We start from the raw sequence: 27187 nt of genomic DNA on the forward strand, positions 1-27187 counted from the left end.
CCTTAATTCTTAAGTAAACATGACTCAATTTAAAAGACTTAATGCTTCTCTCCTAAGCCTTAATTCTTAAGTAAACATGACTCAATTTAAAAGACTTTGTTCTATATTATTTCTTAACACTAAAAAATTGTTAAATATAAATACATTTCTAGAAATGTACGTAAGTCCACAATTATGGTAGTTCTAAAGTAAAATAAAATAAAATAATATATATATATATATATATATATATATATATATATTTATTTATTTATATTCAGCAAGGTCTTATTAATCCAAGTCAAATGAGCCATCTCTTTCCCCACACAAGACACAACTACCAACATTGAAGACATGGAAAATATCTCTCAGCTATACAAATTGAATGATGTCCATATTTTAAATTTAAGCTATATACTAGTTTATATTATATCCTATTGAGTAATGTCTATTTAATTTTAAATTGAATTGTCCAATAGGTAAAAATGGTGATTTAGCTTAACAATAGAAATAAATATTTTTTTTTTGTAAGATACAGCTTTTTAGGTTAGGTCTAAATATATTCTTAAGTGATGTAAAAGGAGTAAGTTTTCATTTTGATCCCTCTAAATATTTTTTTTTTAATTTTTCATTCCTCTAAAATTTGAAAGGTTTAATTATGTTTTTATTCCTTTTAGGGAGTATTTGGTACGTGAAATATTTTTACATTCCTGAAAATCTTAAAGCAAAAATCTTAATTTTCTATATTTAGTAGTTATTTTAAAAAAATAAGCTCTTGTAAATATATTTTTTTGGTATAAGAAGGTAATACAAAAAAAATAAAGAAATTATAAGAAATTACAATCGAAAGAATCTAACACCCATTGTATCAGCTAACAACAAACTCTCAACTGACATAGACACATGAGTGACTATTTGAAGAGCTAGACTCTCCCGAGTTCAGACCCATCTTGGATAGGAAATCAACACACTAATTAATTCCCCTCCTATAAAGAATGCGAGAACTCCACTTTCCAACATTTTTGTCTCATCTCCACAATAGTAGATATAATAGTGTTATATCTATGAAATGGATCAAAATTTTCATCAATGTGTGACAAAGCATGTAAAGAGTCTGATGTACAAATAATATTCACTACAACACAAATAATTTTTAGCAATATTTGAAAAATGTTACTTAATTATGTATAAATGTTACTAATTTGCTTTAACAACATATTATCAAATATTATATATAGTTCATGTTGCTAAAGAATTTTAATAACCTTTTTATATAATTAGGCAATATTTTTTAAATGTTAGCAAAATAGTATTTTTGTAATATTTTAATGACGTTGCCAATATTTTGTTAATTTTATAAAATAATAATTAATTTTAATTTAAATATATTACTATCAATTATTATATTTTTATACCTCTTAAACTCTTAAGAATTCTTAATTATTTTTTTGGCAAAGACATTCTTAATTAGTTATCACTAATTATATATAAAATATCAAATTTTATTTATCATAAGTATAACTATATGGTTATATATACTTTTTATGAGTTATTAATTTGATGTAAAACATGAATTATTGAACAAAAGTTTAGATAAACTTATTCCTAAAATATCCCTCCTTATATATTAAAGGACTAAAATAATATTAAGTATATAAATTTAAAATTTTATTTAACAATTAAAGTGAATATTTATCTTTAACATCTATTTTTATTAGAAATAATTTTGTTTGAGTTATATTATATTATTAAACACCGTAAAATTCTTCTATTTTTTATTATCTTTCCTCCTACCGACACCTGTAAATATATTTTTATGTTTGATTAATGGTCATCGGATAATTTCTATACAACTCAGAAATGAGCCATCTCTTTCCCCACACAAGACACAACTACCAACATTGAAGACATGGAAAATATCTCTCAGCTATACAAATTGAGTTTTAATTACTTTGAAAACGTAGCATGGGATGCATGCATGATCACTTCAGATGACTCTCAGGAAAGCAAACAAATCTACACCCTCCATCTCACCCCATGCCACACTGCAAACATGACAGAAATTTCTTCATAATACTCCTGCCTTGATTGCCGGTGCAATCCATCGCGACCAGACCTTTAAGTCAAGAGGGACTCAATTTTTTTTATTTATTATTTTATAAATTACATAATTATGTTATATTATTTTTTTATTATTTTAAAAGTAAAATAAAATTATTATTTCTTATATATATATTTATTATATCTAAACATAAATTTATATAATTAGAATATTTTATTAGTTTTATTGTTTGTTTTTTTTATGTATCATATTTGTTCCTGCGTAGAAACACTCCTCTTATCGTTCCTTCTTTTTGGTCTTCTTTTAAGTCTTCAAGCTGACCGAATACTATCTCCGACGGGTGGGGAGGGTACCTGCAAAGGCACTCCGACGATCAAGTAAGTATTCGGTATAGAGCAGATAGAGCTTTTATATGGAGTAAATCGTACCTCTTTATGTCACATCACCTGTGTATTTATAGTGACATAATTGGGCCTGGTGGGCCTTCAGTCTTGGGAACCGGGTAACCTTTGGATTAACCTTAATCTGTTCTTAATCCGGCATGATAATTAACGTATGGCAAGTGTCTAATTTGCCCCGTGTATTTTGTGGGCTACCCCTGTTAAGGTTTTTGGCTGGGCCCAAAGCCGAAAAGGGGGGCTTCGGCTTGTTCCTATGCCGAAGAGGTATTCGGCCTTCCCCTAGGCCGAGGAGGTGTTCGGCTTATCCTAAGTCCAATGGCGTGTTCGGCCTGTGTTGAGACCGAACAGGCTTTGGGTTGTCTTCAGGGGGTCTCGGCTTGACCCTGCGCCGAAGAGGTACTCGGCCTTCCCCTAGGCCGAGGAGGTGCTTGGCTTCTCCTAAGACCAAGAACGTATTCGGCCTGTGCTGAGGCCGAACAGGTCTTCGGGTTGTCCTCAAGCCGAGGAGGTACTCGGCCTTCCCCTAGGCCGAGGAGGTGCTTGGCTTCTCCTAAGACCAAGAACGTATTCGGCCTGTGCTGAGGCCGAACAGGTCTTCGGGTTGTCCTCAAGCCGAGGAGTTTTCTCCATGGCCCAAGGGGTATCTTCGAGATAAGTCTTGAGGTGGCTTTCTCATCCGAGGGACGTGTTCGGCTTTGGTTCTAGCCGAAAGGGTTAGTGTTGCCTCGGTTCGGGTCCCCTCTTCGGCCTATCGTTTGACCGAGAGGGGTGTCTAGCCACCGAAGGTGGTGCCTAGTGACCGAAGGGGGTGCCTAGTGACCGAAGGGGGTGCCTAGTGACCGAAGGGGGTGCCTAGTAGTACACTACCCCCCCAAGCCCCAAGGAATGAAAGACGATGGGGTTTTAGGTGTGGAAACGGTTCGGTCTTGGTGATGTGTTGGGAGTGGGGTGGCGTGAAATTCGAGGGGTGTGCGGTGTTGATAGTGACCGTTGCATGCCACGGCCGCCGTTGGGTTTCGCACCCTATGGTTATGTCTCTTCGTGTTCAGGCGCATTTATTACAAGACTTTTGGGCTTCCGTGCGTGGCCTATAAAAGGCGTGTGGGTGGGACTCCATGTCTCACAGCTTAGTTATACCGCCCCGATAGCGTTTGTCGTTTGAGCCGAGTACTTCTAAAGGTTTGTTTTTTGCATTTTCAGTTAGTTTTGTTTGATAATGGCCACCGAAGGTGTGACATTATCGTCAGGGTCGTCGGCCAGTGGCAGGGTGTCGGCGCAAGATGCCGAAGCCGAGGTGTTAGCCTTTAACGCCGAGGTGGAAATAATTGGGGGTCCCGGTGGGTCGGGAACCGAAAATAGTGAGGGATCTGGGAGTTCATCTGGGTCGGAATTGCCCGACGCCGAGATGAATCCCGGGGATTATCGGCTGAAGTTTCCTCCGTGCGAAGTCCCCGGGTACGATTGGGTAGACGGCGAGGTTGCCGCATACTTCTCCCGTTTTCATGAGAGGGCTGCCGTGATACGTATGCTTAATCGTTACAAAATAGGCCGGTGGGAAGGATGGGATCCTTACCCGATCATGCTACGTCGATGCCGGGCCGAGGGCCCTGGGGAGCTGGATTGGGTTTTCCTTGAGAAGCGAGAAGGTGCCGGAGACTTTTTCTATATGTATGAGTGTTTTTTCCGGGAGCTCGGCATGTCGCTCCCTTTCGACAGTTTCCAAATGGGGGTCCTTCGAGTGTTGAATGTAGCCCCGACGCAGTTGCATCCGAACGCATGGGCTTATATGCAAGCTTTTAGGGTGCTATGTAAATACCATTATATAGAGCCGACCGTAGGTATGTTTTTGCATTTTTTCTGTACCCGTCCTTCTAATAAGGCCGTCAAATGGCTTTCTTTAATTCGGAATGCCGACCGACCATTGCTGACTCCATTCACGTCGTCCTTCAAGGGTTTCAAGTCGGGGTTTGTAAAGGTGATCATTGACCCCGTTGCCGGTCGGAATTATTTTTATGATGCCGAGCAGAAACCCCTTTTTCCTTTTTATTGGACTCGTCAGCCTCAGAAATATGATGATTTTCCGGAGGACATGATGATCGAGGCCGAGTTATCGGACCTGAACATCCTGAAAGGATTGCCGAAGTGCATCCCCTCTCGGTTTCTAGTGTTGCTGCCCAAATCGGCTCGGCCGCGTTTTGATTTAGAGGGTATGTTTTGATATTTCCGATTGATTGTTCTTGTTAAGTTGATGTGTGACTTTTTGCTTCTTGCAGGATTGATGGCGCAACATGGTTTGGGGTTATCGTATCGGCAATTGATGAGGAATCGAGCCCCGGCGGATACTTCTGCCGAAGATCATCGTAGCATTGTCGTTGATACTCAACCACAAGACACGGATACTCCTCAGCCGACACCCGCGGTTATTGCCCTTCCGGATCCTAAGGGGAAGAAAAAGAGAGATAGAGGGAAAAGGAAAACTGATGTTCCTGGCCTGGAAGTCCCTCAGCCCAAGCAACGCCAGATTGAAGGGTCGTCGTCAGATTTGGCAATCCCCTCGGCTATTGTAGCGAAGGATTTCCTATCGGAAGAAGTCAGGCCGACCTGGATGATGTCGTCGGACCTACTGTCTGCCCAAGGGCACCTAATGCTCAATTCGGCCACTCCATCGGCCCAATGGGCTATGGCTTGTGAGTTACATGTTAGGGCCACGGCTATATTTAGGAAGATGGCTTTGGAGCCGATGGGCGATCTGCACAATCTTCAGAAGGGTCTGGATGATGCGAAGTTTGCTCTTCAACAATCCCTTTTGGCGCAAGAGGCTATTACTGGTGAAAAAGTTGAGGCCGAGGCCGAGGTGGCTCGGTTGAAAGAGGCTCTAGCCGACATGGAGGGTCGTGCCCTAGCGGCAGAGGAGGCGGAAAAGATGAGAGTCTGAGAGGTAAAGGAGCTGACCGCTCGGGAGCAACAAACGAAGGCCGAAGCCGACGCTGCTATGGCGGCCTTCCGAGCCGATTGTGAAAGTCAGATCGTGAAGGAGCACGAAGATGGATTTTGGCATGCCGTTCGGTAAGCAACGCACTTCGGCACCTTTGCTCTGGGCTTCACTTTCGACCTTAGCAAAGATTTCTTCCAAGGGGCATTTCTGCACTTCGCCGATGCCGATGCCGATGCTGAACCCGATCAGGTGGCTCCTCCCCGATCAGCGGCGCCTGAAGATCCCGGCGCAACGGTCAATGAGGATGATGAGACCGAGCAGACTACCAATGCCGATTAGGGGGGTCTCGTCGCTCTATTTTTTGCTGTTGCATCTGTTTTGTTTAAGATGTAAAGATTTAGGGTATACTTTTGCTTTTTGTTTGATTGTGGTTAGCCGTTCGAGCCGTGAGATATTTGTACCCTTCGGCCGTTAGTGCCGTTTCGGCCATGTGGCCTTTAATGAATCTCTTCTCGTATTTTGCTTTGTTCCCGATCTTTCTGGAGTACTTTATATTAAGTTAAAACGATATAGATGTAAGCGTTAGTGACCGAGACGAGTGGGCTTTTGGCCGAGGGGTTTAAAGGTGGCCGTGGATGCCTATCTTTTGGCCGAGTGATTTGTAGCCAGTATGAGTGCAATATCGTAGAATGTTTTCGGCCGATCGAGTGTGTTCGAGGAGGGATGCTACGTTCATGTTGACCCTTAAGATAATTGAGTGTTGGACCTTGGTAGAAAGGGTGTTTCCAAGGGTGGTTCTCGGGGGTTCTTGGTGGATTTATGCTCCTCCTTGGACGAACGAGGTAGTTCGGGAGGGAGACGTTCATCAATGTTGGCCGAATGGGGTGGTTCGTGAGGGAACTTGGTTCATCCCACTAGTACACAAAGGGTGTTTTACGTCGTGTATTTTGACCATTTTACGTCGGAAAAGGGTCCGACGTTAATACGGGAGTCGTAAATTTACGTCGCCACTGGAAGATGACGTAAATTTACGTCGGGCAACTTTTCAGACCGACGTAAAAAGGGTCAAAATCGTGCCACAAATTTACGTCGGACGTGGCCTTGTCCGACGTAAATTTACGTCGGTCTTTGCCAGGCCCGACGTAAATTTACGTCGGACAACGCCATGTCCGACGTAAATTGTGGCAGTTTTTTTTTTAAAAACGTTTGTAAATTGATATACCCAACACCTGCATATAAATATAATCCAGAATACCAAATCTAAACCAGGCAGTCCAGAATAGAAATTCAAATTGTATTTCAAAATTGAATGACAAAAAGAAAATAATATATAAATCTTAAAAAACATAAATTATGACAATGTAAATCCTATTATCCTAAAAAAGCTATAAAACATGTTTGTCAATGCTATCTAAATAACTAACTATCAAACTATAAACATAATATCTAACTAACTAAACTTAGAAAAAAAGTTGCCCATTGTTCTCTTATCTTGAGCATCTCATCTTCGGGCAATGGAGATGGATCTTGAAAGACCTGAAAGGGTAATTTAAGTGTCATTAATATGCAATGTTAATTATTCTAAAGGTAAATATAGTTAAATAAATTTTGATATGAATTACCTGCGCCCAAGAATCAATAATACCCGCAGAAACTATGGCTTTCATCCAATACATGATGTAATAGCCACATTCAAACGAGTCTTGTTGCTTATTACACTAAAATGAGAAACAAATAACTATTAATTCCAAAGTCAATAAATTTAAATATTATTGACTGTATGAATTAATTTGCTAACCTTAGGGTATATGAAATGCAATGACTTTGATGATCTGGCTCTTCCACTTAATATATTAGCTCCAGACACGATTCTAATTAATTGAAATAAAAATAAATGTTAGCCAATATATATAATTACAGTGTTAAAACATAATGAAAAAATTTAGTTACCCATGTAATTGGCTTTTAATTTCCTGGCTTGGTTTTCGATGAAGTGAACAAAACCACACCACGGTATATTCCTTAGGAATGATTACCATTAACTGCCAATGAGACCTACATTGTATGACAAACAAATCAGTTAAAAAATTACCATGATTAAAAAATCAATTAAAAAACTAACCCGTCAATGTATGAAGCCATGTATATATGTCTTCTTGAGTCACTCATCCATGTTTGCATATATTGTTGGATCTGGACCTGAGTGTTTCCTGATTTTTGGATGGATTGAGGCTCAATAAATCCATATACTTCTGCTTGTGCTTGCTCCACACTCAATTTGTCCATGTACCTAACACAAATAATTATTATAAGTTAAATGTAATTATTGTAAATTTAGACTCATAAAAGAAAATATGACTTACATGGCCCACAACTGTATGATAGATATATTTAACATGGAGGTTCCCCCAACAATCTCTAATGCATCAGGCAGAGATATGTATAGTGGAACATCAGAGCTATCAACTCCAAAAACTCTAATGTCCCACTGCAATTGAATTGGTTGCTTCTTTAATCGTGGTAATTTGATTAGAAGCTTAGATATGGGATCATCCTCAGCTTCTGCGATATTAGCATCATGAACATGAGGTTCTCTCATGACCTCCTTACCACGATCGATAAAATCCTAAAGAAATAATGAAAATTAGTTAAACAATAATAGAATTATAAGAATCTAAAGGAGCAATAATATAATTACCTTTGCCCGTGCTGAAAGCGGCATGACCAAACATTTTGGCCAAGCTAAGAATGTGCCGGTTGCCTGCCCCACTAGTTGAACCTCTGTATTGGGCAAAGGCACTGGAGCAGCAGCATCTTGAACTTGGTCAACCACAACCCGTGTCCAGTCTGGCTGTAGAGGGACACCATGGATGGTTGAGCCACCCTCAAATACTCGGCCAATAGCCACTAACCGTGGGGGGTCATCCTCAACATATAACTCGCACTGGTTTGGTACATCAGTGTGAGCATGTTCCCCTGAGAAATTTGGAGCAGCACAACTCCCTTTAGTGCTGACTCGAACACCATCATGAGCAACTGCAGTCTGTTGCTGAGAACGAGCCAAAAGTTCAAACTTCTCTTCAAACTGTTTTTCAATATTCTTCAGTTTCTCTTCAAACTGCATCTCCAATCTCTGCTCCAATTTCTGTATAACCTCTTGACTGCAAGAGTCGACAGTGCTCCTCGATGATCGGCCACCAAAGAAATCTCGGTGGCTCCAAGAACCACCAACACCACGCACACGACCTCCGTGCTCTGGCTTTCCTATGGCCGTTGTGAGGATATCATTCCGACCATCGGAAACAAATGAGCCTTGGGTGCTCTGCTCAACTAAATCCTCCTGCAACAATAAGGAAGATTAAAAAATCTTATGAATTAAATGAGTTGAAATGAAGAGTCTTAATTTGTATATTTTTACTTACTATTTTATTAGCAACGACCCTTGCAGACTCAGAAGTCATTTGCCCATCTGGTTTTGTCCGGGCTGCTATCCACATCTCATGGCGGGGAGGTGACTCCACACGGTCAGCATCCTCAACCCCTGCTGCCTGTGCCCTAGCCTTCTTCATTTTCTTTTTTTTTTCTTTCATATCCCCCTCTTGACAATAGATGGGGTGCATCATTCTTGGCTTGTCGTTCTTGGGCAGCTATTCTTTTAGCCTGCAATAATACAAAAAAAAATGAGATAAATTAAAATATACCTTAAGTATTTGTGTCAATGTAAAAGTTATCGATAACTAACCTGCCACGAAGGGTCCAATCGAGTGGCACAAAATTGCATCCACTCCTCATCAGTGATCTGGTACTTTAGACAGGGAGTCTCATTTTGGCGCTCTCCAAATACATACTCCCGTGTCAAGAAAGTCTTGAAGTCTCTCCACCTGCTGGCAAGGGCAGATAACATCTTCCTCCTCATGCCCTCAGTGTTGGGAATGTCAAAATTTTGCTATGAAAATAACAACAAATAATAAATAATGTATTTAAGTTATATAATATTGAAAGGATGTGAAAGTATATACCTGAATATCCTGCCACATGAGGTTCTTGTCAACCTCCTGAACGTCATCCCATGATGGAATGATAATAGAAACATGTCGTCGAGCTAGGACTCCCAAATAGCTCTTAAACTTGGCAGCATTTGGGCCTGATGCCTTGCCAGAACGAGGATCCACCTCAACCGATGTCCTCTCCTTGGCAATGCGCCCAGCTGTCAACCCAGACAATCGAGTGACAGATCTACCTTCCCTCCTTCCACTGCCAGACCCAGAATCCTCCATAATCCTGAAAAAATTAAACTGTCATTATTAAAACAATGAATTAATTGAATAGACAAATAAAGTAAAAAAGATAATAACAATATAGCAACAAAATAACTAATAAAAAAACAAATAATACATAAACAGAATCCTATTAGGTTGGAATGTTTTCCCATATTCATCCAACTTCGATTCATTATCTATATATTAACACAAATTAACTATTGACTCAGTTATTCATAATTTTTTTAACCTAAACTACAACCCTAAAAAATCGATGGTAAACTAAAGGTCAATGCCTAAAAAAGTCTCTTCTTTAATGCATCTGGAACGGCCGTACTGAAACTAGAACGGGACGTTCCAGATCATCAAATTACAACAAAAAAAATTCCAGCAGAACAGGCCGTTCTCCATGCGGTACGACCCGTACTGCTTGTAGAACGGCCCGTTCTGCAAGGAGAACGGCCCGTTCTGCAAGGAGAACGGCCCGTTCTGCAAGGAGAACGGCCCGTTCTCCTTGCAGAACGGCCCGTTCTCCTTGCAGAACGGCCCGTTCCAGAGGAACAAATAGCAAAAAAAAAACAAATAAATTACGGGGACAACAAACTAACCTCAAACGACCAACGTGCTGACACTTACAAACTTGGATACGTTGAATGTAGCCGTAAACGCAGAGGGAGACTCAAGTAATTCAGAGGATTTCGTATAAACTGTGAGCGCGGGAATGAAAATGGGACTTTGGGGGCAATATAGGAGAACTATTACGTCGGATAAGGCGTCGCCGACGTAAATTTACGTCGCCCTTGTTGAACTCCGACGTAAATTTACGTCGGATTTGGGTGGGACCGACGTAAATTTACGTCGGACTACAGGGAACCGACGTAAATTTACGTCAGAATAGTGGTACCCGACGTAAATTAACGTCGGATTGGAGGTACCCGACGTAAATTAGTCTCCACTTATTTACGAAACTGCCACCACCGCGTTTTTACAACGTCGGTGTTTGTGGTTTGCGACGTAAATTGGGTGACGTAAATACCCTTTTTTGCACTAGTGTCCATTTGGCTCATCCTGAGCCGAGCTAGAGTGTTTGATAGGGGATTGATTTCAACCTTTGTCGAGCGAGATTGCTCGGGAAGGATAGTTTTGATCGTCCTTGGCCGAGCGAGAGTGCTCGGGAGGGAAGTATTTATTCATCCTTGGCCGAGTGTATATACTCGGGAGGGAAGTATTTATTCATCCTTGGCCGAGTGTGTATGCTCGGGAGGGAATTGATTTCAACCTTGGCCGAGCGAGAATGCTCGGGAGGGATAGTTTTGATCGTCCTTGGCCGAGCGAGAGTGCTCGGGAGGGAAGTATTTATTCATCCTTGGCCGAGTGTATATACTCGGGAGGGAAGTATTTATTCATCCCTGGCCGAGTGTGTATGCTCGGGAGGGAATTGATTTCAACCTTGGCCGAGCGAGAATGCTCGGGAGGGATAGTTTTGATCGTCCTTGGCCGAGCGAGAGTGCTCGGAAGGGTTTCCTGTATTCGAATAAGCGAGTAAAAAATGTCGAATGATAAGTCGTGTTTCATTGATATGGTGCCTCGTTAAAAACCTTTTCTCAGAAAAACCTCCTTTCTTCTTTTTTAAGAGGACAAAAACCGAGAGAAGGAAAAGAGTACACCGAAACAAGATTACATGGTATGTTTAACTGAAGTAATGCTTCAAGTGCGTGGCATTCCAAGTGCGGGGTATAACCTTCCCGTTGAGCTCTTCAAGTTTGTAAGCTCCATTTTGTAAGTCGTGCCTTATGCGGTAGGGCCCGTCCCAATTGGGTGCTAACTTTCCCTGAGATTTGTCTTTACGTGCTTCACACGTAACGCGCCATACTAGGTCCCCTGCTTGAAAGTGACGAGGTTTTATCTTCGTCCTGATTTTTCTAGCTGCCCTGGTTCGGCAAGCTTCCATGTTGACGAGGGCGGACTCACGCGTTTCATCAATTAGGTCTAGTTCTATATTAAGAGCTTCCCCATTGGTATCTTCATTGAACTGCTGTCGTCGAAGCGAAAGTTCCCCAACTTCTACCGGAATCATAGCATCGGTGCCATAAGTTAATCGGAGAGGAGTTTCCTTGGTAGTGCTTTGGGGAGTGCAGCGGTATGCCCACAGGATTTCTGGTAAGTGATCCGGCCACGTGCCTTTGGCTTGACCCAGTCGTCTCTTTAGTTCCTTGAGAATAACCTTATTTGCAGCTTCGGCCTGCCCATTGGACTGGGGATGTTCAACTGAAGTCATTCTATGTTTGATGCCTAACTCAGACAAGAAGTCATTGAAGCGCCGGTCGGTGAATTGTAAACCATTGTCGGTGATTAATGCGTATGGGATTCCGAAGCGCGTAACCACATTTTTCCAGAAGAACTTCTGGACGTTGTTGGCCGTTATGGTGGCCACTGCTTCTGCCTCAATCCACTTGGTGAAGTGGTCTACCGCCACAATGAGGAACTTCACTTGTCCTTTGGCCGGTGGGAAAGGTCCTAAGATATCCATCCCCCTGTTGAGATTTCCGTTGAAGTACTTTTGTTATAATTGAAATTTAGTTTAATTCTATCAACGGTCTCAAACACGGCAAGTATACCGGCCGTTCAAGTAGTAAAAATATCGTATCCACAGGGATTAGAAGGTAATATAAGCATTTATTGACTATTCGTGACTAAAGAATAATTCCAATTTCATAGTTTGTGCAGTGAATTCAAAGTTGTGACTATTGGAATGAAAGTTGTAAATAAATATTGTTTTGTGAGTGGAAAAGGTAAGGAATGAGATTGTGGTATTGTGAGGTTGTGGGGGTCAGATTTCACCAAACGTAACACTAATGTATCCTTAATCTCTTGTTGAATTCATTGCTTAGTCAACCCATAAGTTTACTCAAACCTAATCCCTTAGAGAAAGAGCCTAGGTGCGGATATTGAATATCAATCCCTTGAGTACCCAATATCTACACCCGCATTACGGGCTAGGGTTTAAGACTACTAATGGGTCAAGCTCTATCCCTAGATACAATCACCACTAGACATATGTTTCAGAACTATTTTCAAAGGTTATTTTCCAATACCCATGGAACCTTAAATCATGCAAAGGGTGATCAATCCAAAGCAAGCATTAAGAATAGAAACAAACACAACAAAGAATAAAACAACATGTATATATATCATTAAAACCGTAAAGATTACAATAGAGTACGTTGGTTACATCTAACCCCACAAAATGGGTGAAACCACTCAACAAAGAGGGCAAATACAAAATAGAGATGGAAGAGGAAGTGAAGAACCGAAGGAAAGATCCGCACACGGACGATCCCAAGCCCTGGGAATCCCTTCCGCAGCTCTTGGAGGCGCCCAATGTGTGAATGGGGAGAAAGATCCCCGAAAATGGCTTCAAATACGAGCCTGGGAGATCAGATTAGGGTTCCGCGCCCGGCGCACAATTCTTCACGCCCGGCGCAAGTTCTTCCAGAGAAGTCAAGCACTCTCTGTCTCAACACAAGCCCGGCGCAATTCCTTTTGCGCCCGGCTTAATTCCTTTTGCGCCCGGCTTAATTCCTTTTGCGCCCGGCTCAATATAACTGGCAGAGATGAAATACTCTATTTTTGTCACGCCCAGCGCGGGTTATATTGAGCCCGGTGCAGAACCTCTTCTCTGCTCCTTAGCTTCTTAGGTTTCCAATCCTAAGAGTCTTCAATCCTCAAGTCACTAGCTCAATACCTGCACAAAAATGAGGTGTATTAAGGTATTGTTAGCTGAATTTGGGTTAGTTATATCTGCATACAAAATGAACCAAAAAGAGAACAATTATATTGCAATGGTTCAAAGGATGAGTGGAATTTGTTCAATAAGTCTCATCCAAAAAGAGGTAAAATTGAGACTTAACAACTCCCCCAAACTTAGAACCTTGCTTGTCCTCAAGCAAAAGGTAATTAATCTAGCAGATAACAAGCAATGCAAGTGAGTCAATTTCTACATCCTAGTTCACTTGTATCTTCTTTTCGCAAGCATGAACCTCAGATCAATTTCCAATCACAATTACTGCAATAGAACATGACAAGGTGCAAACAAATGTTTCAAAAGAGATCAAAGAGCTGAGAAGAGTAATGACTATCTGTGTATGCATCCTCACTAGGAAAATGTTTCTCTCTATGCACACTAGTGTATCAGGGTGAGTGTTTCTCTCTAGTCTACTACTCACGCCACATAATTCAACTTTGCTCTTCGTTTCCAAATGAAACCATTGGTAAAACAAATGCAGACACTTATCACAAGGTCTTTATTAGGGCAATCTGGGTCAAGCAGGGTCAAGCGGTAGCAGTTTTATGGTTTTTCAAGGATTGAAGGTGCTATAGCTTAAGAGAGCAAATAAGATTTTACAATGATGTCCCTCTCCATACCCCATTACAACAATTTGGCACATGCCCTTTACCTGATCCAAGCCATTAGCCTTTATGAGATGCATATTTACATTTTTGCATCTTAATATTTTTGTTTTTGTTTTGCTTTGTTTTTCTCTTTTTTTTTTATTTTTTATTTTTATTTTTTATTTTGTTTTGTAATGGCTGACCACATACTTTCTTCTTCCCAAAATTTCCCATTCTTCAACTCCCCCAAACTTATTTGATGTCATCAGTTTGCTCTCTTAACCAAAGCAAGGGTTATGGTTAATTTTTCATGGTTTGGGACAAGTGGAAGGTGTGGTGTTTAGGCTTAGAAAGGTATGAGTCAAGTGAAGAGTGGAGATGGCTTTTTGGCTTAGATGGTTACAAAATAGAGGAGTATGAATGCCTTGATCATATAAGTGCACAACATAAGCAAACCACTAGGGAAACCCAAGCAAAGTCTATCATGCAACTTAAGCGTAGTTCACTCATAAATGTTTTAGGCTCAAACCTCACCCGGCTATGCATGCACAACTATCAAACTCAGCTTAGTTCTATGATCAACATTGAAACCCGTATGCAACTAGTTATGAACTAAAAATCTAATGTGACTTGAAAATGTCTAAGGTACACACACCATAAACATCAAGCAAACTATAATCCAGAATTGATCACAAGCAGAATAAGTATCAACAAGATTAAAAACCATGCTAAGGCAGACTATTCACAAAAGAACCAACAAAGTAATCATCAAAAAGACTATATATAAAAATAGTTAAATACTGAAAATAAAAGACAGAAGAATAAATTGCAATAGACAAAGGTAAACTAAGGTAGGCTCCATCTGCTTCCATCTATGGGGTCTGGTCATCATCATCTCCAAGAGCTGCTCTACCATCATCAACTCCATCGGCATCAGCAGCTCCACTCCCCCAAACTTAGGAGCCTGGTCCCCAGGCCAACCAGTATATGCCTGAAAGTTCTGGTAACCAGAAGTGATTGCGGAGTATAATCATGAAAGAACATGGTGAGCACAAAAATTATACACATTGATGACCAAGCAAATATAGCAAAAAATGGAGAATATACTTAGACCAAAATTAAGCACAACATGCATGCACACGGAATTGGACGATAATAATGCAACATAAAGCACACAAACATACAACATACAACAGAACATAAAGAAACATGATTGAAAACAGATAAATATTGGGTGTCAGGGGTGTGGTGCGCCGGGCTTAACACAGATGCGCCGGGCTTCATATCAGTAAAAATCAACGAGGCTTCAAAATCTGATATTGAGCCGGGCGTGACTTAAGCATGCCCGGCGTGGTGGGTTCCAGAGACCAAAAATTGGGTACTGAGCCGGGCGCAAAAGAGTTACGCCCGGCGTGTAGCCACTTACATGGTCAATTTGCCTAAGTTTTCTTTGAGAGAAGGCCTTGTCTCCACCTAGACACAGAATTGCCTCATTCCTCACACTCCAAACAAAATGTACCCTATATGTACCCACTCAAACATGATTCTAACAATTAACACATAACAACGAACAACATATACCACAAAACATATAACACAAAACACAACACATAATACAAAACAACACTTATAACACAGAACAACATGCAACAAAAAATCTAAAACAAAGTTTAGATCTCTGGGTTGCCTCCCAGGAAGCGCTTGTTTACTGTCCCGAGCCTGACGATGACCAACTTGAAGTGCTCTACTCTCCTTCTCCTCCTGTTGCTCTTGTTCCCCTTTGCCCTGTGTTCAACCTCATGATTGCTCAACAACGGCTCAGAAGGATTGGTCATTCTAATTTGAACAGTACCTTGCATACAAGAGAAAGCTGAAGACTAGAGTAAACAAGTTAGCTTCATCAATTCATTGCTAACAAAAAATAACAAAAACAATAAAGGATTAAATCACAAATAGCTATAAATACTAAATCGCCATTCTAATCCCCGGCAACGGCGCCAAAAACTTGTTGAGATTTCCGTTGAAGTACTTTTGTTATAGTTGAAATTTAGTTTAATTTTATCAACGGTCTCAAACACGGCAAGTATACCGGCCGTTCAAGTAGTAAAAATATCGTATCCACAGGGATTAGAAGGTAATATAAGCATTTATTGACTATTCGTGACTAAAGAATAATTCCAATTTCATAGTTTGTGCAGTGAATTCAAAGTTGTGACTATTGGAATGAAAGTTGTAAATAAATATTGTTTTGTGAGTGGAAAAGGTAAGGAATGAGATTGTGGTATTGTGAGGTTGTGGGGGTCAGATTTCACCAAACGTAACACTAATGTATCCTTAATCTCTTGTTGAATTCATTGCTTAGTCAACCCATAAGTTTACTCAAACCTAATCCCTTAGAGAAAGAGCCTAGGTGCGGATATTGAATATCAATCCCTTGAGTACCCAATATCTACACCCGCATTACGGGCTAGGGTTTAAGACTACTAATGGGTCAAGCTCTATCCCTAGATACAATCACCACTAGGCATATGTTTCAGAACTAGTTTCAAAGGTTATTTTCCAATACCCATGGAACCTTAAATCATGCAAAGGGTGATCAATCCAAAGCAAGCATTAAGAATAGAAACAAACACAACAAAGAATAAAACAACATGTATATATATCATTAAAACCGTAAAGATTACAATAGAGTACGTTGGTTACATCTAACCCCACAAAATGGGTGAAACCACTCAACAAAGAGGGCAAATACAAAATAGAGATGGAAGAGGAAGTGAAGAACCGAAGGAAAGATCCGCACACGGACGATCCCAAGCCCTGGGAATCCCTTCCGCAGCTCCTGGAGGCGCCCAATGTGTGAATGGGGAGAAAGATCCCCGAAAATGGCTTCAAATACGAGCCTGGGAGATCAGATTAGGGTTCCGCGCCCGGCGCACAATTCTTCACGCCCGGCGCAAGTTCTTCCAGAGAAGTCAAGCACTCTCTGTCTCAACACAAGCCCGGCGCAATTCCTTTTGCGCCCGGCTTAATTCCTTTTGCGCCCGGCTTAATTCCTTTTGCGCCCGGCTTAATTCCTTTTGCGCCCGGCTCAATATAACTGGCAGAGATGAAATACTCTATTTTTGTCACGCCCAGCGCGGGTTATATTGAGCCTGGCGCAGAACCTCTTCTCTGCTCCTTAGCTTCTTAGGTTTCCAATCCTAAGAGTCTTCAATCCTCAAGTCACTAGCTCAATACCTGCACAAAAATGAGGTGTATTAAGGTATTGTTAGCTGAATTTGGGTTAGTTATATCTGCATACAAAATGAACCAAAAAGAGAACAATTATATTGCAATGGTTCAAAGGATGAGTGGAATTTGTTCAATAAGTCTCATCCAAAAAGAGGTAAAATTGAGACTTAACACCCCCAAATGGAAAATGGCCAAGGGGCGGTGATAGAGTGCAACTCTTCCGGGGGTTGATGCACTAACGGACCGAATTGTTGGCATGGTTGGCATCGTTGAACAAATTCAATACAATCCGTGGCCAAAGTTTGCCAATAATATCCTGCGCGGATGACTTTAGCTGCCAGGGTCCGGCCTCCTGAGTGGGTTCCACAAATACCTTCGTGAATCTCTCGTAGGATGTATTGTGCCTGTTCAGGGGCGAGACACTTCAGTAGTGGAGCCGACAAGCTTCGCTTATACAATTCTCCGGCAATTAAGGTGTATCGTGCTGCTTTAACCCTCAATTTCTTAGCTTCGCGAGGATCCTCTGGTAATTCCCCGGTAAGAAGATGGTGTGCTAAGGCGTTCATCCAACAGTGGTTTTTCTGCTCAACCTGCATAGACTCGGCTTCATTAATGCTTGGTCTCAGCAGCTCATGCTGCATCATGCTTCGCAAATGACTAGCTTTCTTGGTGCTGGCTAGTTTGGCCAACTGGTCGGCCCGGGTGTTGTGTTCCCGGGGGGTGTATATGACTTGAACAATTTTGAAACTATTTTTTAGTTTCTGGAAAGCATGGAAGTATAAAAGCAGCGTCGGCTCTTTAACCTGGAAAGTGCCGTTGACTTGCCCTGTTACCACTTGTGAGTCACTAAAACACTGAACTGTTGTGATGCCTAAATCATAAGCCAACCTCAGTCCTGCCAGGAGAGCTTCATATTCGGCTTGGTTGTTGGACGTTTTGAAGCCGAACCGTAGTGACTGTTCAATCACAACTCTACCTGGGCCTTCTAGAATGATGTCTGCGCCGCTACCCTGTTGGTTAGAGGATCCATCCACGTGTAAAGTCCAAAGGTCGGACTCGGGAAGCATTGATGGCGCGAATTCGTTCACGAAGTCAGCCAAACTTTGTGCTTTAATGGGTCCTCTAGGTTCAAAACGGATTTCAAATTGTGACAGTTCGATGGACCAAGTAACCATTCGTCCTGCCAATTCTGGTTTGCGCAAGACTTTAGTTATGGGGCTATCCGTTCGGACCAGCACCCGGTGACTCTGAAAATAATGCCGGAGGCGTCGGGCGGTGTGCACGAGAGCTAAAGCTGTCTTCTCGAGGTGCTGATATCTTGTCTCGGCATCCTGTAGTACCCGGCTGACAAAATATACCGGCTTTTGTTCGGTTCTTTCTTGTACCAGGACGGTGCTAATGACTTTGTCCGACACTGATATGTACACTATCAAATCCAGCTGGGGATCAGGCTTGGTCAACAAAGGTGGGGTCGCGAGTATTGTCTTCAAGTTCTGAAAGGCTGATTCACATCCCTCACTCCATTGGAACTTGGTAGCCTTTTTTAATAGGGACATTATGGGCTTCGACTTCTCGGCCATGCAGGGGAGAAAACGAGCCAAGGAAGCAATGCGTCCGGCTAACCGTTGCACCTCTTTGATGTTGCGCGAGCTTTGCATATTGATAATAGCCTGACACTTGTCGGGGTTGGCCTCTATGCCTCTATTAGATAACATGAATCCCAGGAATTTTCCCCCCGCTACCCCAAAGGTGCACTTTGCGGGATTTAGCCGCATGTGGTGCCGCCTTACTTCCTCAAATATTGTGCCGAGGTCTTTCAAGTGGTCACTGGCCGAGGTAGATTTAATCACCATGTCGTCAACATACACTTCCAGGCATGTTCCGATCTGTTTCTGAAAAATTTTGTTCATGAGGCGCTGGTAGGTTGCTCCCGCGTTCCTCAGGCCGAAGGGCATTACTCTGTAGCAAAAGTTGGCCGAGTCCGTTATGAAAGCCATTTTTTCTTCGTCCGGGGGATACATAGGTATTTGGTTGTACCCCGAGTATGCGTCGAGGAAGCTTAGCCTTTGGTGTCCTGCCGCTCTGTCAACCAACACATCAATGTGTGGGAGGGGGTAGGCGTCCTTTGGGCATGCCTTGTTGAGGTCCGTGTAGTCAGTGCACATTCGCCACTTGCCATTTGCCTTCCTGACCATGACTACATTAGCCAACCAAGTGGAATACTTTACTTCCCTGATGAATCCTGCCTGTAGCAGCTTAGTCGTTTCGTCTTTTACTGCTTGGGACCTTTCTCCTCCTATTTTCCTCTTTTTCTGCGCAATTGGCTTGGCATCTCGGCAAACCGAGAAACGGTGGCAGTGGAAAGTGGGATCAATGCCTGGCATATCGGCCGCTGTCCAGGCGAATAGATCTGAATACTTTAGCAAAACACGCTTAATGTCTCCTGCTTCAGTCTCCGTCAATTGAGAGCTTAGATATGTGACTTGTTCCTGCATCTTTCCGAGTTGGAAAGGAATTGTTGTCTCGGTTGGTTCGACCCTGTGTTCGTCTTCTACTCTGGGGTCGAGTTCTAAATCCCCCATTGTCTCGTGTTGGCCAACCTCCCCGATGACGTTGACTTCTCGTCCTTGGCTTGCCTTCGGAGTTGGCTGTACTTTCAAGCTGGCGAGGTAACATTTGCGGGCTATCTTTTGATCGGCATGTAGTGTGATGACTTCGCCTTCTTCGGATGGGAATTTCATTTCCAAGTGAGGAGTGGAAACGATGGCTCGTAGCTTGTTCAGGGAAGGTCTCCCTAAAAGGATGTTGTACGATGTGTTCACGCTCACCACAACGTATCGTACTTTGATCCGCCTACGTTGGTCTTCCCCGAAGTAGGTATATAACTCTATCGTCCCTCGGGTGTCCACCCGTTCACCCGAGAATCCGACCAAGGGTTCGCCGTACAGCGTCAATTCCTGCTCCGGTATGCCCAACTGCTCAAAAGTCTTCCAGTATAAGATATCTGCCGAACTGCCTTGATCGACCAAAGTCTTCTTCACGATGCAATTATTGATTTCTACGCTGATGACCATGGGATCATCTTGCACTGGGTCGACTCCTTGAAAATCTTGGTTAGTGAACGTGATAGGGGGCATACGAATGGGGGATGCCGTCTTATAGCGTTGACCGATTTGATGGCCCTCAAATGCCTCTTCCGGGCCGAGGAAGAGCTTTTCCTCCTCCCGCAAAGCCTCCGGCAATGGTGTTTATCACCCGCCTGGGCTGATTACGATTTTGCTGCTCATTTCTATCTTGAGACCTGCTGCGTTCTCGGGACCGATTCCTCGGTAGTGCATGATCTTGGTTATCCCTATTGTACTCCCCCCTTCCGGGGCGGGGGTCACTCCTTCGGTTGTCAATCGATTGGACAAAGTTTTAAAGGTGCCCGGCCTTAATAAGGTCCTCTATTCGATCACGGAGGGCGGAACACTCCTCCGTAGTGTGCCCTCTATTCCGGTGAAACTGACATGCCTTTGTCTTATCGGTTCGTGGTGGAGTTATTGCTCTTCGGGGGACGGCCAAGACTTCAGTTGTCAGAGCTTGTTCCAACACCTTGGCCCTGCTGGTGTTGAGTGGCGTGTACTGCATATACCTCGGCCCCCTATTACTCTTGTCACGATCTGGTACGTCTCTATGGCGTGGCCTGGGCGGTTCCTTATCACTTTCTTTCTTTGAGGGAAATTGGTCGGATCGATTTTGGCTTCGGAACTCGGCGAGCTCCTCCATCTGCATATATTTCGTGGCTCTCTGTCATAGGTCGTCCAAGTCTTGGGGTGGTTTCTTGCATAGGCTGTTGACGAAGGGTCCAGGTCGTAAAGTCGTGGTTAGGTGATGCATAGCCACGGCAGGGTCCAGATTCCGAATGGATAACGTCATTTTTCCGAACCTCTCCATGAAAGTTCTCAGCAATTCTTTCTTTTCTTGACGTATGTTGACCAAAGCAATGGAGGTGAGCTGATGAGGTCGGCTAGTGGCGAACTGTATCACAAATCGTGACGATAGGGACGTGAACGAGTCTACCGATCCAGGTGGAAGTCTCGTGAACCAATTAAGTGCTGGACCTTTCAACGAGGTGGGGAAGACCTTACTCATGATTGCATCGTCCTCGGTGTATAAGCCAACCTGGGTAACGAACGCATCCAGGTGTTCTTCTGGGTCTGTGGTGCCATCATATTTCTCCAGAGTTAAGTTTTTCCAGTTGTCAGGGAGACGGGCTCCGGCAATGTCCGGGGTGAATGGGGTCCTTCCTTGTCGCCGCTGCTGATCGAGAGTAGTAGTTGTTGCTCCCGTTGTGGGCCTAGGGTCCCTCGTTTCCTTGTACCATCCGGATGACTCTCCCTGATCCCGTGTTGACTGGGTGTTGGGGATCTCGTGAGACGGATGCCATGTTCGGTTATCACTCCTGAGTTCGGCATTTTCTTTTCTCAAGACCGATAACTCATGGGCGTCCTTTTCTCGGAGCTTTCTAAGTTCCATCATTTCGGCCTTCAGTTGCTCGATGGCCGATGACGGGTTAGGTTGCTGAGACCTGTCCACATATGACTCTTCCATACCGTCCTCATTCTGGTTAGTCTGTCGTCTAGGGTTGTCTCGGGGCATCCCGTAAGGGTACTCGGTCGCAACATTGTCTTGTTGACTCCTTGTTAATACCATCTTGCTCTAGGGTCGAGAACCGCTACGGTTTCGGCCCCACGGTGGGCGCCAAAATGTTCCTACGTAGAAACACTCCTCTTGTCGTTCCTTCTTCTTGGTCTTCTTTTAAGTCTTCAAGCTGACCGAATACTATCTCCGAAGGGTGGGGAGGGTACCTGCAAAGGCACTCCGACGATCAAGTAAGTATTCGGTATAGAGCAGATAGAGCTTTTATATGGAGTAAATCGTACCTCTTTATGTCACATCACCTATGTATTTATAGTGACATAATTGGGCCTGGTGGGCCTTCAGTCTTGGGAATCGGGTAACCTTTGGATTAACCTTAATCTGTTTTTAATCCGGCATGATAATTAACGTATGGCAAGTGTCTAATTTGCCCCGTGTATTTTGTAGGCTACCCCTGTTAAGGTTTTTGGCTGGGCCCAAAGCCGAAAAGGGGGGCTTCGGCTTGTTCCTATGCCGAAGAGGTATTCGGCCTTCCCCTAGGCCGAGGAGGTGTTCGGCTTATCCTAAGTCCAATGGCGTGTTCGGCCTGTGTTGAGACCGAACAGGCTTTGGGTTGTCTTCAGGGGGTCTCGGCTTGACCCTGCGCCAAAGAGGTACTCGGCCTTCCCCTAGGCCGAGGAGGTGCTTGGCTTCTCCTAAGACCAAGAACGTATTCGGCCTGTGCTGAGGCCGAACAGGTCTTCGGGTTGTCCTCAAGCCGAGGAGTTTTCTCCATGGCCCAAGGGGTATCTTCGAGATAAGTCTTGAGGTGGCTTTCTCATCCGAGGGACGTGTTCGGCTTTGGTTCTAGCCGAAAGGGTTAGTGTTGCCTCGGTTCGGGTCCCTTCTTCGGCCTATCGTTTGACCGAGAGGGGTGTCTAGCCACCGAAGGTGGTGCCTAGTGACCGAAGGGGGTGCCTAGTGACCGAAGGGGGTGCCTAGTAGTACAATATTCATAAAAAGGTAAAATATCTTTTTGTCTCACTAAAATTATTTTAAGTTAATTTTAGTCCTTCATTTTTTTTCTTCTTATTTTGATTGTTTATCCTCAAAATTATTTATATAATCTTTTATAATAAAAAATAATACACAATTAAATTGAATGAAAAATATAAAATATCGTTTTAAGATTTATTAACATTGTTATATATTTAATATAATAAAACATGTCTTTTCTAATTAAAAATTAAATATATTATCTAGTCATATTTTAGGAGGTGGTGGGTGATGATGTGTGGCATTTTGTTAGCAGAGACTCTTTCTCTAGGGGACACATTTGTCCAAATGTTACAAAAGTCATGATGGTTCCCATACCTAAGCATGATGACCCACAACAATTTAAGGATTTTCGGTCCATTAGTTTGTGTTGTGTAATGTAATTTATAAGTTGGACTCAAAAGTCTTGGTGAATAGAATGTGACCCTTACTTCAAAGGATTGTTAGCCCACTTCAAAGTAGTTTTATCTTGGGGAGAAGCTCGGCAGAGAATGCGAGTATCCTACAGGAGATTATTCACAGTATGAGGAAGTCTAAGAAGAAGCAGGGAGATGTGGTGTTCAAGTTGGACCTTGAGAAGGCTTATGACAGAGTGGAATGGTCTTTCCTTCAACAAGTTTTGCAAGAGTACGGTTTTCCTACTAATATTATTCAAATGGTGTTGGCAGGGATCTTTTCCTCCTTGATGTCTATTTTGTGGAACGGAAATAGGTTGCCACCATTCATAGCTAAGAGCGAGTTGAGGTAAGGGGATCCCCTCTCACCCTATTTGTTTTTCCTATGTATGGAGAAGTTGGGACTAATGTTAAAGGCTGTTGTGAATGCAGGTAGATTGGAACCCTTTCGCTTTTCACCACGGGCTCTTTCCCTCTCTTATTTATTCTTTGTAGACCAAGTATTGCTGTTTTGCTAAAGCTACCCCATCTCAAGTGCGTGTTATTACTATTAGATTTTAATTCTTTAGTAATATTTTATTTTTTATATTTGTTAAAATATTATATATATATTGAATAAATAGATTATTTTATAATACTTTTTAAAAAATGTCATTATAGATAGAGTAACATTTTTTATTTAAATATATTTTTTTAATTATTTTTAAAATTAAAGTTTCATATCGAGTAAAAAAAATTTATATAGGTTATTTTGTAACATTTTTTTCCTTAAAATGTTACTATAATTGCTTCTAAAATCAAAGTCTCATATCGAGTAAAATAAGTATATTTCTTTTATTTTTAATTATTACCCATAATTAAAGTCTCACATCGAATAAATTAATGACTCATAAAGAGTATATATAACCATATAGTTATACTTAAGATAAATAAAATTTGATATTTTATATATAACTAGTGGTAACTAATTAAGAATGTCTTTCCCTAAAAAAATAATTAAGAATTTCTAGGAGTTTAAGAGGTATAAAAATATAATAATTGATAGTAATATATTTAAATTAAAATTAATTATTATTTTATAAAATTAACAAAATATTGGCAACATCATTAAAATGTTACAAAAATATTACTTTGCTAACATTTGAAAAATGTTACCTAATTATATAAAAAGATTATTAAAAGTCTTTAGCAACATGAATTATATACAACATTTGATAATATGTTACTAAAATAAATTAATAACATTTATACATGATTAAGTAACATTTTTTAAATGTTGCATTTGATAATATGTTGCTAAAACAAATTAATAACATTTATACATGATTAAGTAACATTTTTTAAATGTTGCTAAAAACTATTTGTGTTGTAGTGAATATTATTTGTACCTCAGACTCTTTATATGCTTTGTCACTCATTCATGAAGATTTTGATCCATTTCATAGATATAACACTATTATATCTATTATTGTGGAGTTCACACATTCTTTATAGGAGGGGAATTAATTAGTGTGTTGATTTTTTATCCAAGATGGGTCTGAATTCGGGAGAGTCTCTTTAAATAAACTCTAATATTATATTAAAAAAATAATATTATATCTAATTAAATCTTATAAGATTAATTTATAGAGTAAAATTTTTTTATCAGTTTTAAATTCATTAGTTTTGATATCTTATTGGTTGATGAGAAACCTTTGAGGTGTTGTTCACTAGGGATTTTGTTCTCGAGGTCATCTAATTCTAAGGAGAAGTGTGAATTTCAACTGGGTGACGTACGTGAGGGTCTGGAGGGAACGGTTGAAACGTGTTGTGTGGGTTGGAAATGAATATTCTAGATCTACGTTGTTTTGAAATGGTAGTTCAAAAATGAAAATCTTATAATAAGTCTCCTATCAAAGAAAATTAAGTCATAAAAACTATATTGCTTTTCAAGTAGTATTCATAGTTTATTTTCTATTTATATTTCTAATATTACTTTTTAGAAAATAGTTATTGTATTATATTATTTTTAGTAAAAAAATATTAATTGTAAGATTAATTTTATAAAATTATTATCTTTTTTATTCAATAATAAATATTATATCAGAAGAAAAAAAATAAGGTTTATATTAATTTTTTAATATAATATTAATTAATTTTTTTCATTTATACATTTAATATTATAATATAGAAAGTAAATTTTGTATTGTACCATTTCTAATAAAGAAAACTAATTATAAAACTAATTATATAAAGCCATTTTTTTACCTATTTATTATTATTTTTTGTCTATATAAAATAATATAGGATGACACCTATTATGGGATGTGGGAAATGTTTTTTTTTTTATCTATTTATTAATTTTTCTTAATTTGAGTAGAACAATCTAAAACAACAATTATTATGGAATGAAAGTAGAACTTCATCTAACATTCTATATATAGATAAAGGATAAATATAGATCTTTATATATAAATATTTTAAGATCCAAACATATTTATAACATAAAAATAGATTCATGATTTAATTAAAATTTAGTGTATCTTTTGGTCATGAATTTTTTTTTTTTTGAGAATTTTAAATTAGGTCTTTAATTAGACTAAAGAAAAATATAATTGAGTTCTTCACTGTTTTATATTTTGTAATTTAATATCTAAGATTAGAGATTCATTTATAATCCGTTAAATTTTATATAATACTTTTAATTATATCTCATATATACTTGGACAACAATGTAAGATTATTATCCAATGTCAACATCTACTTTTACTAAGTTTTAATTTTACACATTAAAATTCTCTACTATTTCACAATTTTTATGATTAAAGAGATCAATTTTTTTTTATACATCTATTAAACATGTATAATGATAAATGAAATAATAATTTGATGTGATTGTGCATATATGAAAATATAATAATTATATCATATTTCACAAATTACAAGCAGATCTCTAATTATATGGACTAAATTACAAAATTATAAAAATATGAAAAAAATTACAAAATTGCATTGAGACTAAAATAAAAAAATTATAATTTTCTTTTAGTGTAACATTTGCAAAACATTTTATAAAAAATAGATTGGAACCCATCCAGTCCCGGAACTTTATAGGATTTCATTGACATTAATGCTTTATAAACCTTTTCTTTATAAACTAGCCTAGCTAATGATTGCAAATCACCATCTTCAATATAGTTTTCCAGTAATCATTTTTATCTCATTTTTCCAGAAAGATAATTCATTAGGGGGTGGAAATTAACTTTCCTGAGTTAGGGGAAAACTTTATGTATATATCCCCTTTTTAAAACAAAAATATATCTCTTCTTTTATTTTTCTCTCTCTCTCACTCTCACTTCCTCTCTCCCTCTTCCTATCTCTCTCTTTCTCACTCTCTGTCTCTCTCCCTCTCCCTCTCCCTCTCCCCTCCCTTCTCTCTCTGCCTCTCATATTTCTCTATTTCTTGTATCTCATTATTTTTGGATCTCATCAATTTTAATAATATTATTAAAATTTATTTTGTTTCAACATTTTAATAGCATTTGTTAACACTTTTATTGTTTTTTTTTATTTTTTATTTGAATGAAATAAAATAATATTTTTAGTCTTGTTAATTATAATGTAGCATTTTTATTTTATTTTATTGAATTTTGTATTTAAATAATTTTAATAAGTTTTCAACTTTTTAAAATAATTTAATATCATATTTGTAATAAGATTTAAGTAAATAAATATATATAATGAGTTTATTTTAATAAAGGATATTTTTATGATAAATATTTATAAACTCAAGAATATATTATTGTAACAAAAAATAAAAATATTTAATTCTCAAGAATCATGTATGAATATTTTTAGGAACTTTTATGAGTAACCAA

General features: G+C 40.1%; 2 protein-coding genes and 1 long non-coding RNA gene across 7 annotated transcripts; 1 reads left to right on the forward strand and 2 right to left on the reverse strand.

The window, feature by feature from the left end:
* Nucleotides 1-5817: 5817 nt before the first annotated feature.
* Nucleotides 5818-10357, reverse strand: LOC145950136 (uncharacterized). 5 transcript variants are annotated; one of them, XR_014428229.1, is made up of 8 exons: nucleotides 10245-10357; nucleotides 9120-9658; nucleotides 8800-9037; nucleotides 8076-8717; nucleotides 7741-8003; nucleotides 7328-7667; nucleotides 7176-7248; nucleotides 5818-7095 (listed from the first exon to the last, which is right to left on the reverse strand). XR_014428229.1 is itself a non-coding variant. In XM_083061093.1 (7 exons), the coding sequence occupies exons 4-7, from the start codon at nucleotides 8998-9000 to the stop codon at nucleotides 7487-7489; spliced, it is 1287 nt and encodes a 428-aa protein (XP_082917219.1). In that variant the 5' UTR covers nucleotides 9001-9037; nucleotides 9120-9323; nucleotides 9397-9658; nucleotides 10245-10357; the 3' UTR covers nucleotides 5818-7486. The 5 variants fall into 5 exon arrangements, 2 of the variants coding, with proteins under 2 accessions (XP_082917219.1, XP_082917218.1); XR_014428228.1 differs by having other exon boundaries at nucleotides 5818-7248; XR_014428227.1 differs by having other exon boundaries at nucleotides 5818-6913; nucleotides 7000-7667.
* Nucleotides 10358-17426: 7069 nt separating this feature from the next.
* Nucleotides 17427-20396, reverse strand: LOC109811502 (uncharacterized). The gene has a single exon (XM_083060646.1). The coding sequence runs from the start codon at nucleotides 20394-20396 to the stop codon at nucleotides 17427-17429; it is 2970 nt and encodes a 989-aa protein (XP_082916772.1).
* A 1956-nt stretch (nucleotides 20397-22352) lies between these two features.
* LOC145949698 (uncharacterized) lies at nucleotides 22353-23967 on the forward strand. The gene is made up of 2 exons (XR_014428101.1): nucleotides 22353-23679; nucleotides 23763-23967. It is a non-coding gene; the product is annotated as an uncharacterized LOC145949698 (long non-coding RNA).
* Nucleotides 23968-27187: the final 3220 nt, after the last annotated feature.

Source organism: Cajanus cajan, chromosome 7, assembly GCF_000230855.2.
Source record: "Cajanus cajan strain Asha chromosome 7, NIPB_CcT2T_4, whole genome shotgun sequence".
NCBI lineage: Eukaryota > Viridiplantae > Streptophyta > Magnoliopsida > Fabales > Fabaceae > Cajanus > Cajanus cajan.